The sequence below is a fragment of the Mesoplodon densirostris genome, chromosome 4, assembly GCF_025265405.1.
Source record: "Mesoplodon densirostris isolate mMesDen1 chromosome 4, mMesDen1 primary haplotype, whole genome shotgun sequence".
In the NCBI taxonomy this organism is placed as follows: domain Eukaryota; kingdom Metazoa; phylum Chordata; class Mammalia; order Artiodactyla; family Ziphiidae; genus Mesoplodon; species Mesoplodon densirostris.
The window spans coordinates 14454853-14467725 of record NC_082664.1 but is presented as its reverse complement, the minus strand read 5'-3'; the positions used below and the strand labels follow the sequence as shown (position 1 = coordinate 14467725).

The following is a 12873-nucleotide window of genomic DNA, read 5'->3' as shown; positions in this document are numbered from 1 at the left end:
GAAAAAAAAAATACCCTGGCCCCTCCCTCCTCTTGCTCTCTAATTTCCTGCCAGTGTTTTCTGTTGTCGGAGCCCAGGCATCCGGAAACAGCCTGCAGAAGTCAGGCCCCCTGAAATGCAGAACCCAAAGCCAGCTCACCTCCCCAACTGGTCTCCTTCCCCATAATCTTTAATTCCTTCTAATCTATTCTCCACTCTGTGCCAGAAAGATGCTTCTTGCTCATGAACTTAAGTCATTCCTCCTGCTTAAAACCTGGCAGTGGCTGACAGTTTTCTAGCAGGAAAAAACAGGACTCATCCACCAAGCTGATTTTGTCAATCAAGTGCAAATATAGGAAGTGCTGTTTCCCTTGACGACGATGTGTACTTGAGTTTACTCTGTAACATGGGGTGAACTGCTATTCAAGGTATTGTGGAAGAAAATAGAGACCATTCCTCAGTCATCCACCCTGAAAATGGCAACTGGCTACAGATCATTCCTTTCTGAGCACGATGGTTTGCCATGATCTGAGGCTCAGGGTTCCAATGAAAAGATGCCATGTAGAAGCAAGTGGAGAACAAGTAATGGCTTTAAAATCTATTAAAACAATAGAGTATCAAGAGATTGAATTAGTAATCCAAAAACCTCCTATGAAGAAGAGCCCAGGCTCAGATGGCTTACTGGTGAATTCTACCAAATGTTTAAAGAAGAATTAACACCAATCCTTCACAAACTCTTCCAAAAAGTAGAAGAGGAGGTAACACTTCACAACTCACTCTATGACACCAGTATTATCTTGATACCAAAACCAGACAAAGACGTCCCAAGAAAACTGCACCATTATGAATATAGATGTAAAAATCCTCAACAAAACATTAGTGTAGCAAATCCAGCAACACATAAAAAGGATTATATACCATGACCAAGTGGGCTTTGTTCCAGGAATGCAAAGTTGGCTTAACATATGAAAATCAGTCAATATAATACATCCTAATAGAAGAATAGGCACAAAGATTACACAATTATTTCAACAGAAAAAGCATTTGACAAAATCTGACACCCTTTTATGATCAAAAACACTCAACAAACTAGAAATACTTCTTCACCCTGATAGAGGCCCTTTATGAAAAACCCACAGCTAACATAGTGGTAAAAGACTGAAAGCTTTGCCCCTAAGACAAAGATCTCTGCCCTGGTCACTTCTATTCAACATTGTACTGGAGGTTCTGGCTAATGCAATTTGGCAACAAAAAGAAATGAAAGGCATTCAGATTGGAAAGGAAGAAGTAGAACTATCCTATTTACAGATGACATGATATATATAGAAGACCCTAAAGAATCCATAAAAATTATTAGAACTTATAAATGAGCACAGCAAGGTTACAGGATAAAAGATCAATATACAAAAGTCAGTGGTGTTTTCTATACACTAGCAATGAACATTCTGAAAATTAAATTAAGAAAACAATTCCACTTATGATAGCATCCAAAAGAATAAAACTTAGCAATAAATTTAACAAAAGGAATGTAAGACTTGTACACCAAAAACTAGAAAACATTTCTGAAAGAAATTAAAGAAGACATCCCATGTTCGTGGATTGGAAGGCTTAATATTGTTAAGATGGCAATACTCCCCAAATTGATCTACAGATTCAACATAATCCTTATCAAATTCCCAGCAGGCTTTTTTTTTTTTTTTGGTACTAATTGACTATTTGATCCTAAAATTTATATGGAAATGTAAAGGACCCAGAAAAGCCAAAACAATCTTGGAAAGAACAAAGTTGAAGGACTCACACTCCCCAATCTTAAAACTTACCACAAAGCTACAGTAATAAAGACAGGGTAGTACTGGTATAAGGATAGACATACAGACCAACGTAATAGAATGGAGAGTCCAGAAATAAACCTTTACATTTATATTCAATTAAATTCAACAAGGACATCAGAACAATTCAATGGGGGAAAAATAGTCTTTCAACAAATGGTGCTGGGAAACTGGATAGCCACAGATAAAAGAATGAAGTTGGACCTCTACATCACACTGTATACAAAAAGTAACTCAAAGTAGATCATAGACCTAAATGTAAGAGTTAAAACTATAAAACTCTTTTTAAATGTTAAAAAAAGATCTGTGACCATGATGAGGCAACAGTTTCTTAGATACAACACCAAAAGCACAAAAGAGAAAAAAATAAACTAAAATTAATCCAAATTTAAAACTTTCACATTTGAAAGGACACCATCAAGAAAGTAAAAACGCAACCCATAGAATGGGAGAATGTATTTTAAAAACATATAGCTGTAAAGGGACTTGTATCTAGAATATAAAAGGAACAATTATAACTCAATAATAAAAGACAAACTACCTGATTTTAAAATGGGCACAAGACCTGAATAGACATTTTTCCAGAAAAGATATACAAATGGCCAATAAGCACATGAAAAATTGTTCAACATCATTAGTCATTAGGGAAACAAGTTAAAAACCACGGTGAGATACCATTTCACACACACACTAGGATGACTGTGATCAAAAGAACAGAAAAGCGTTGACAAGGATGTGGAGAAACTGGAATCTTTCAGAATAATACAGCCGCTTTGGAAAACAGTTGGCAGTTCCCCGAAAAGTTAAACACAGAGTTATCACGTGACCCAGTAATTTCACTCCTAAGTATGTACCCAAGAGAAATGAACACATACATCCACCCCAAATCTGGTACAGAAATGTTCATGGCAGCATTATTGATAATAGTCAGAAAGTAGGAACAACCTCACGTCCATCAACTGATACGTGGATTAACAAAATGTGCAAAATGTGGTACCTTCATACAATGGAATATTATTCAGCCATAAAAAGGAAAGATACATGCTGCAACATGTGAGAACTCTGGAAACATGCCAAGTGAAAGAAGCCAGACACAAAACATCACATGTTATGACATTCCATTTTTCTCAAATGTCTAGAATAGGTAAATCTCTAGACAAAAAGTAGATTAGTGACTGGCTAGAGCTGAGGGGGGGTGGGCATTAATCAAATAACAGGAAGTGAGTGTTAATGAGTACTGATTTCTTTCTGGGGTGATGAAAATGTTCTAAAATTGTGGTGATGGTTGTACAACTCTGAACCACTGAATTGTACACTTAAAAGGTTGTATTTAATGGGATGTAAATTATATCTCAATAAAGTTTTTTTAAAAAGCTATAGAGCATATTTGTAATATGAAAAACTGAAACAACACAGATGTTCCACAAGCAATTCGTTCAAACATATCCATAAGGCACACCACTGTGCAGCCCAGGTTGGTTCGAACCCTGGTCCCAAAAATACATCTGTAAAATTTGTTAACGAACTCAAGTGGCAGGTTTTATTTTTTGCTTTATATTTTTCTTTATTTTCCAGATAGCCTATATTCAACATACAAGTGAAGAATAAATGTTTAGGGGCTTCCCTGGTGGCGCAGTGGTTAAGAATCCACCTGCCGATGCAGGGGACACGGGTCCGGGAAGATCCCACATGCCGCAGAGCAACTAAGCCAGTGCGCCACAACTACTGAGCCTGTGAGCCAGAACTACTGAGCCCACGTGCCACAACTACTGAAGCCCGCGCGCCTAGAGCCCGTGCTCTGCAACAGGAAAAGCCACCGCAATGAGAAGCCCGCGCACCGCAATGAAGAGTAGCCCCTGCTCGCTGCAACTAGAGAAAGCTCACGTGCAGCAACAAAGACCCAACACAGCCAAAAATAAAATAAATTAAAAAAAATAAATTTTAAAAAAAATTTAAAAAGAAAAAAAAAGTTCACTTTCAGATCAAAGGTCAGAATGAGAGGCGGCTGGTCCCACATAGCGCAGATAGGAAAGCACACAGGCACAGCCGTTCTGCAGCACAGTCGGGAAATACTTCTTTTCTGACCCAGAAACTCCACCTCTGGAAACCTCTCCTAGGGAAATCATTAAGAACAAGCACAAAGACCAGGCTGAGAGGGCATTCATCACAGCCTTACATGTAACAGAAAAAGCTGAAAACAACATACATGGCCCAAAATAGAGGCTTTTTAGTTAAATGTATTATAGCTTATCCATGCGATGAAATGCTGCACAGCTGCTAAAATGTTGCAGAAATTTATCTGTTGTTGCAGAAAGTGACAGCAGGTCACAAAGCAGTATATGTGATATAATCTCATTTTATTAAAAAAAAAAGCCACACGCAGGATAAGTACAGAGAAGATCTAGAAGGAAACACACTAAGATGTTAACAGAGGTTAGCTTTGGGTAGACAGGGTGATGGATACTTTTATGTTCTTTTGACTGGTCTGTATTTCTTATTTTTATACAATGCACACGTTATCTTGTCTGTATTAAGAAGAATAGGGCCTCCCTGGTGGCGCAAGTGGTTGAGAGTCCGCCTGCCGATGCAGGGGATACGGGTTCGTGCCCCGGTCTGGGAGGATCCCATATGCCGCGGAGCGGCTGGGCCCGTGAGCCATGGCCGCTGAGCCTGCGCGTCCGGAGCCTGCGCGTCCGGAGCCTGTGCTCCGCAACGGGGGAGGCCACAACAGTGAGAGGCCCGCATACCGCAAAAAAAAAAAAAAAAAAAAGAAGAAGAAGAATACAGGGAAATTATGGGGGAAGAGGCAAGAGGGCAACCCAGGACAGCTAGAAGCACCACCAGCTGCCCAAGCAAAGGAGCATGATAGGCGGGGCCAGGGGGAGGGCTGAGACCATCTCAGCCACTGCTGCTCCCAATCTCAGGATACCTGAGGTCAAGACTACACAAACTGCCTTTTGCTGACCTCAGATTTATATATTTAAAAGCATTTTCCCATTTTGTCTTCTTCATGCTTCTCAGTATTCTTGTATCATGATCTCCATTGTGTAGATAAGAAAAGTGAGACTTAGATTAACTTACTTAAGAATCACAGAATAGCATCAAAGGTTGGCAGGTTATCTGACACCAGAATTCCGTCAGTGACATCTCTACTCCAACTGAAAGGCAGCTCAAGAAAGCAGAAATAGTATGGGTTCTGGAGTCCACAGGCGTTGATGTGAACCCCACCTCACCTCTGAAATTCAGGCTTTCAACCCCTCCACAGGGAATGATATGGCACAGGATTGTTCTCGGGGCAAAGTGCAATCATGCAGGTAGATCTGAAAGTGTCGTGCCTGGTTCCTGGGAGGGCTCAACAAATGCTAATCCAACAGGAACCCCAACCTCTCAGGGCAGCCGTACCCTGAGGTGGCTGTGTGTGTTAGAAGGTTCTCCAGATATGGGAATACTGCTGGACTCCGTGCCGCTTCCACTGCCTGGCCTGGCCCTCTCCCCGAGGCCAGAACAGTCAAGTCCTTCTTCCCCCAAGAGCCCTCCATGCTGGCAAGGTCGGCTCCTCCATCCTTGGAGACTGCCTGATGCAGTCTGGTCCCAAGGGCACCTCCAGTCCACAGTGACTCTGTCACAGAGCAGTCACCTGGCTCCTCCTCAATTGTCCCTTTTCCTTTTCCCCTGCAGGGATTGCCTCCAAGGAGAAAGGGCAGAAAGGGCCCCAGCCTCTTTGACAAGAAGGCTCCGACTCAGAGGAGCCACTGCTGTGTCACCTGTCATGGACATTGGCCCTCCCTCTCATTCCCCTGAAGGGCCCACCCTCTTCGTCACAGCCTTCATGCAGGTCCTGGGCCAGTTACAGGGCATGTCGCTGGCCACCGTAACTACATTGAGGATGGGAATGTGACCCAGGCAGGGTCAACAAGACCCAGTGAAAATCTGGCTGAGATTCCTACGACTTACGCCTAAGAGAATCAGAGTCTGGAGCCTGAGGTGGGAAGCAACACAGGGTAAGATGTGCTGGGAAAAGGAGAGAAAGCGTCCATGCCTTTGAGCCCTGAATCCAAGCTGCCCCCGAAGTCAGATTGAGTTGGGTTTTCTTTCACCTACAGCTGAAAGGCCCTAACCCACAGATCTCAGCAGAACTTCAAAATGCGTCTTCAGCATGGGTTTACCCTCTGCACGTGCTCAAGGCAGGGGCTCTGGCCTTGGGGGATGGAGTCTGAGTCGCTGACTTGGATCGGCACTTCTGCCTCCATCCTCTCGGTGAGCACAGCATATCCGTTCACTACATCTGCTAAGCAGCAGGCTCGGGCTGGGCAGAGCAGATGACATGGACACCCTGCCACCGGTCCAGCCCCTCCCCCTCCCACCATGTCCCAGCAGCTGTCATGTCTCTCTCACGGCACTCTCTCCCACCGAGCACACAAGTGACCTGAGAGCCTCTCTGCCACCCAGTGTCTACGTGATCTGGCTCAAGAGGCAAGCCCTGGTCACCATGCCTGCACCTGCAGCTGTCAGCTGAGCAAAGGCGCCAGCTGGTCCGGAAGACGTCAACCCACGGGGCAGCACACGAACATCCCTGAGGATGGAGCCCCCATCAGGGCCCCCAGGCGAAAGCCCCCAACAAACATGTCTCCACTTTCCCAGGGGAATCTGGGCTGCTCCTATAACAGACAATATTCCAGGAGGAAAAATGAGGCAGAAAGGTAAACCACCTCCTAGGAACCTCATTCCTCGAGTCACCTCGCCAGGAGTCTGGCCTCACCTGGACACAGAGGGCTGTTACAATTAGTCCCCAAAGAGAAAGAGCAGATACACCCTTCTTCTCGCATCTCTTATAGTTCATGGGTGGGGGGCGGGGAACCCTGGTGAAAGATATTTGTTTCCTCTGTGGCCGCAACATGTGACAGCCTTCTTGGGAGCACGACAGTACTCAAGTCATAACTACCCGCAGCCTGAACAATTTCCAACTCAATTTATTTCAGGCCTTTTTGGATACCACCCAGCGGCCCAGGACTGAGCAAAGTGTGATGGAGAAGCCCGTGAGCAACACCTGATAAAAGCCCCTCAACAATGAACCGTGTCCCTTGTGCTGATCTGTCTGAATTTTGCTCTGGTAGGAGGCCCATGGAAGACAGCGAGCAATTCCCAGGGGCCTCTTCCCAAAACGTTTTGTCAGTGAATGTTTTAAGTCTCTGTCCTCTGGCCTAACGACTGATGACTGCAAGCTGAGGTCCGTGGGTGTGAGAAGACACTGGTTTTCAAGCTAGGGAGGGCAAGGCTGAGATCCGCACCTTTCTGGAGAGGGGTTCTGTGTTTGCAGACTAGTGCTTACAAGCTTAAGGGAACAGGCAGCCCTTCTGAAAGCCCCTGAGAGCTCCCTCGCCCCTCGGCGCTGCCCACGGAGAGGTGGGCATCTTAGTTCCTTCTTGACACCACGCCCCAAGACCCGATGCTCAGAGCACACAGTGGGCAGACGGAAGAGGGCTCTGGGGCCAGTCTCACACGAGGAAGGAAGTAACATATGCAAGGGGAGGCCATTATATGATTCCGTTACCACATCCCCACTGCTGTTCTCATCACATCCGCCCTTCTGCGAAGCCAGAGGCTCACGAGGTCTGCAGACTCTAGGGAAGGGGAGGCCTCTGGCCAGGAAGTGAAGTCCAGTCAGCAGAGACAAGCCCTCCTCCCTGGAGCCCAGCAGAGACGGTTTCTCCTCCTCCGCTATCTCCTCTCTTACCAGCCAATGTATTTAGCATGTTCCTTATGAAGACAACTATCTGGGAATTGTGTGAATTGTTTTTGCCTCTTAAAGGAACGCTACTTGAATCAACTGATCCATCCCAATGTGAATGGCCTTTTGTGATAAAACCATGAATGTGGGTCCAACTCTAAAGACCTCTAACCTTCCAGGCCAGCCCGGGGCAAGACTGGTGACGTGCAGGATGAACTTTGTCTCTGGCCCCACCCTCAAGCAGTCCCGTTAGGGTACCCACTCCACCTGCCCCTGACCACTGGGTGCCCCCCATCCTCCAGCACCAACAGCCTTTCCTCCCTAAGCCTCCAATCTCTGCTTGCGCTCCCACAGCCTGAGCCAAGCCTTCTGCTACACAAGGCAGATACACTAGGGCAACTCTCCCCTCCCCCCACAGCTGGCTGTTACCTGGGGCTTCTGAAGAGATCTATCCATTTGGGTTCAAGCTCCAGGGATACATAAGAATAAAAATAGCTAACCTTTGTTGATCTGCCAGGCACTGTGCTAAGTGCTTTACATGTGTTCACTCCTTCCCTACAACAATGCTATAATGTAGACACTATTATTATCTCTATTTTATAGATGAAAAAATGGAGCCCCCGTGAGGTGAAAGTAATAGATCCTATAGCTAGTAAGTGACAAAGCTAGAGATCAAACCTGGAAGTCTGGCTCCAAAACCCCAAGCTCTGAGCCAGTGTGTCAGAGGAGCAATTTCAAACCCAGGAACAAAGGAGGAATAAAGAAAGTGGAGGAGGCCTCACAAAGCTCCCAACACTGTACCGCCTTCTCCACCTGGGCAGACGTCATGCAGCTTGACAGGAACGTTTCCTACCAAGAAACACCTCCATGTCCAGGCCCTGCCTCCAGTTCATTCTGTGTCATTGGGCAAGTCCCTTACCTTCTCTGGCACAGTCTCCCCCGCTGGAAAATAAGACGTTTGTATGAGAGATGGTTGTGAAGGCCCTGTTTATATTTTGAAGTCAGTCCTTCTCTGCTTTGCTACCATGCAATCTGGAAAGGAAGTTTAATACCACGCTGATGTTTCCAGGTTCAAAATTTCCCCCCTCGTGGGCACCAATCCCAAGCCTCAGATCCTAGGCATTCCCTTTCATTCACCTGAGCACAGGCTACTTTCTTCTCCCTGCATCCTCCAACAGGTCCCATCTGGGTCCGAGACCAGGCTCTGATGGACATGTCTAATGAGAGGCTTACGTGTCCCCCCAGTCTCCTCTTTTTCCCAAGTACCTGGTGGCCATGGCCCTATAGTAACTTCTCACCAAGGGACTGTCAGCACAGCTGATGTGTGTTACTTCCGCTCACCCTAGACATCTCTCTCCTTTCCCCTTTCCACGAGCTGCAACATGCCAGCCACCCAGCTTCAGTCATCCATCACACAGATGAGGACTGCGCCCTAGCAGACGGGGGAGGAACAGCAACCTTGCAGAACACAGCTGCCTACCCACCGTGGCCAGGTGGGCCATCGCAGGACTGTCACAGGCCTTCCCTCAAACTGGAACCAATGCATTTGTGGTTCCTCTATTACAACAGGGTACATGCCAAGGCTATTTATAAAGGCCATCTCTAGGAAGGCAAGTCACTTACAGCTCCCACTGTCCTAGCTGCAGAAAGTTAGCCAATGTCCAGCAGATCGAAGTCCCAAAATAGACAGTGACCATGTGTTCACTGTTCCCAAGCCTCCCCCTTTGGGAAAAGAACATCTGTGGCCATTCGGTGTCCTGGAGATTTCACGTGATATCTCAATCTGTACCCAGAGCAAAGATTTCTACTCACTTGATTAAACCAGTTCTACCAGAAGTGAAAGAGTTTCTCCATGTCTTCTATTTCCATTCTCTGTTTCTCTACTTAGTTTTAAGGGATAGGAGGAAGGCACTGAGGGGATGGGCGGGGGCGGGGGGGGGGGGGAAGTTGAGATCCATTTAGAGGCTCTCTGATAATGGAAATGAACTGAAATGTATAACCTTTGGGGAAGGGATCCATGCCAGCCTCTGTCATGGTGTGATGTCAACATGCTCTTACAGGTATACCCCATAACTGGCAGCGAGTAAGTCTGAATTATCGAAATATGCTCAGTATGTTACCTCTGGGCAAAGAAAGTGCACCTGACCATGACAGCTAGAAGCAAAGGCACCCAGGATCACCTGAATTACACGATGGGCACCTTGGTAGAAATCTGAGCAAGGGAACTTCTATAAATTTCAATCAATAATTGAGCACCAATTAGGCACCAGACACCGTGCTAGTTTCTGAGGATGGCAAACAGACAAAACAGTTCCTCCTTGAGTGGAACTCACAGACTGGCAGGAGTGTCTGATCGCAGTACAACTAGTTCTAATACGACGTTTGAGTAGTTCTAACCTACGGGGCTGTGATACTATCAAACGCGATGGCCTCTGAATGGGTGAGCCCTGGAGGGTGTCAGAGAAGACAGGATATGTGAGCTTAAGGGCCAGAACTTACAGCAAGGGACCTGGGCAAGGAGTTAAGGGAGAGGAACGTGAGAGGTGGGGCTGAGAGGAGGGGTGTGGATACAAATCTAGGGTGTTCTCTAGTGACCTGAATGCTTTCTACCTGTGGAAACCTTACCTGGCCTGAGCGCATTCCCATCCACGTGCCAACAGAGCAGAGTAAGAACGTGGGCTTTGGAGCTGAACGCTCTTCAGACTGAGTCCCCCTCCTGCCCCTCAGTAGGAGAGCATGGGCTCTGGAACCAGCCACTGAGGCTGAGTCCTAGCTCTACCACTTCCCAGCTGTAGGGCCCCGGGCAGCATATCTAACATCCCTGTGCCTCGGTTTTCTCATCTGTAAAATGGAAAAAATAATAGTGTCTACCTCATAGGGTGATGGTGAAGCTTGGCTGAGGTAGCCAAATAAGGGCCACAGTGCCTGGCACACAGTAGGCACCATATCATTCCTAGTAACCTCACCCAGTCTCATTTCCTTTGTCTGTAAATTAGGGGTTTGGAGGATGAAAGAGACAATAAAACCCTAACGTGGTGTTGGCCCATAGGAGGTTCTCATAACGGAATCATGTTGGCTTCTGATCCCCAACAAGCCGAGGCTATATTACCTGGCCAGGGGAATCTGCTCCCGGCCATGGCTGTAAGAGCAGATGTGGGAGTTCATGGACATTGACTCTGGCTGAGAACCTGGGTCGAGTCAGACCTCAGGGGACCATGGAAAAGTTGAGGTGACCTGTGAAAGTGTGCAGGTCAATTCCCCGGCCGACAGCAGCACACAGGTGGCACAGGGGAGGGGCGTGGGCTGGTGCATGCCCATCCAAGGTGCACCTGGGCTTTGCTCCAGCCCAGTCTTACTCTGGTGAAGTGAGGGCACAGCTGTTCCCTTCTCCCATGAGCCAGCCAGCATGTCCCAAGAGCCAAATGCCTCAGCCCCGTGGCTGGGGCCCACTGCTAATCTCACACCACCCAGGGCCAGACTTGGGGACCAGGCCTCCTGCCCCCTTGCCCACTTTGCATGGCAGCTGTGAGACTAAGCTGGTGGTGCCACCTGCAGACAGTCTACCCCACCAGGCCGTCTCAGAGCCCAAATCAAGACCTGAGCTCTTGGTGCTAATCAGGCCTTGGAGTCATGCCCCACCCCCAAAGGACAAACCAACTCCTGGCTATAAGCCAGCAGGCCCCAGGTCAATCAGGTGACTGGAAACTGCCAGATGAAGCCTTGCTCTGTTGTACAATATTGTTCCTGGCCCCAAATCTCTCTCTCTCTCTCTCTCTCTCTCTCTCACACACACACACACACATACACACACACACAGCTCCCATAAGCCAAAGGCATGTGAGGTGCTGGGTGAACACCAGCGAGAAAAGAAGGCAGCTGTGTGGCACAGACCTCAGACAGATGCACGCCAGGCCCAGGCCCTCAGAACCCCTGAGACGGCCTCAAAGGACTGTGCCCATTAAACCGCCAGAGTGCCCTGTCAGAGTGACAGCATTCTTTCCCGGCCCACAGGGACACTGAGAAGATTAATTAGAGGAACCTAAAAGCGCTTGAGCACGGTTCCCCAGGGAACTGGGTGAATATGTCACCCCTGTCACAAGGCTCTTTAAGTGTGCCTTGGCTGGGTCTTTGTTCAACATTGCATAGGATAACCAAGGCAGACAGCCGGCTGCAGACAAGTGGCCAGCTCAGTGCTGTTCTAGAGGGTCAACCCACTCAGGGCCCGGGCCTCTGTGTGGCCACAGTCAGCCACGTTGCATGGTCTGGATGGTAGGTGGCAGGAAGGAGAGGAGCTGCTTTCAGAGGGTCTCCTTCTTACTGAGGCCTTTATAAATCTACTTCAAAGTGTCCCTCGTCCTCCAGGAAGCCTTCCTGGCCCTGCTGGCCTACAGTGACCTCTCCTGCCTCTGAAAAGCTGTTACCGGGCCTGGCTTTTTCCATTTGCTGTTTTGTTTGGGGCTGACATTTAAAAATGTCATTTAGTAAGTGCTTTACATACATTATGTGGCTTAATTCTCATAACTCTATGAAGTGGATGTGATTACACTCATTTCATAGATGAGGAATTATAAACTTGGAAAGGTCAACTAATGTGTGTGTCCTGGCTTTCTGTCATTTTTTTTCCCGTGGGACTGCACTCCCTCACATTAGATTACAAACTCCTCTGTGGCAACCAGGGCAACATTTCCCCCTTCTATCCCCTGAGCCCCTAGGCCCCCAGGTAAACACTGCATGACTGGCTGTTACAGTGACCCCTGAGCCTGAATTAACCCAGAGGTGGTACTGATGAATAAAAATGAGATCAGCCACATGGCCAACTGGCCACATGATAAGGATCCCTGTATATACGCTGGGCGGCATCTTAATTACCAAGAACCGTCCCTGCTTAAGCTGCACATTAATCATCAGGAAACTTTACTGCAATGTTGTTCCTTCAGGGACAACTGAGGAGCTGCAGCTCGAAGGAAACGTCGTGTCGCTGGGCTTAAAGTGATCCAGTGCCCGTGGTGGGGCAACCCCAGGGGCCTCACCAGGCGCTGCCGGGGTTAAGCCCAGCCAAGGGCACAGGGGTCAAACTGCAGGATCCAGGGAGGCCCTGCAGCTCCAGACAGCGTGACCCGGGGCATGGCCCCCAGGAGAGCAGGCGTGGGCCTCACCTTTGGTGGCGTAGGCGTCCGCGGCCATCCGCAACCTGTAAGGGGGGACGCCCGTCAGCGGCCAGTCTTCCAGGCCCACCCGGGCATAAATGCTGAGAGCGGCTTCATAGTCTCCTTCAACATAATCCAACTTGGCCATGATCAGATTGGACTCTTGTAGGAATTCTGACTAGAAGGAAAA

At 47.7% G+C, this 12873-nt stretch overlaps 1 protein-coding gene across 4 annotated transcripts in view; it reads right to left on the bottom strand.

Annotated features, from left to right (window-relative positions):
• The window catches only part of TTC7B (tetratricopeptide repeat domain 7B), a 242003-nt gene that overhangs the window by 201479 nt on the left and 27651 nt on the right, over positions 1-12873 (bottom strand). For all 4 annotated transcript variants that reach the window (XM_060095729.1, XM_060095730.1, XM_060095731.1 and 1 more), the window contains exon 3: positions 12693-12861. In XM_060095729.1, the coding sequence (XP_059951712.1) occupies positions 12693-12861 (169 nt within the window). The remainder of the gene's footprint in view (positions 1-12692; positions 12862-12873) is intronic.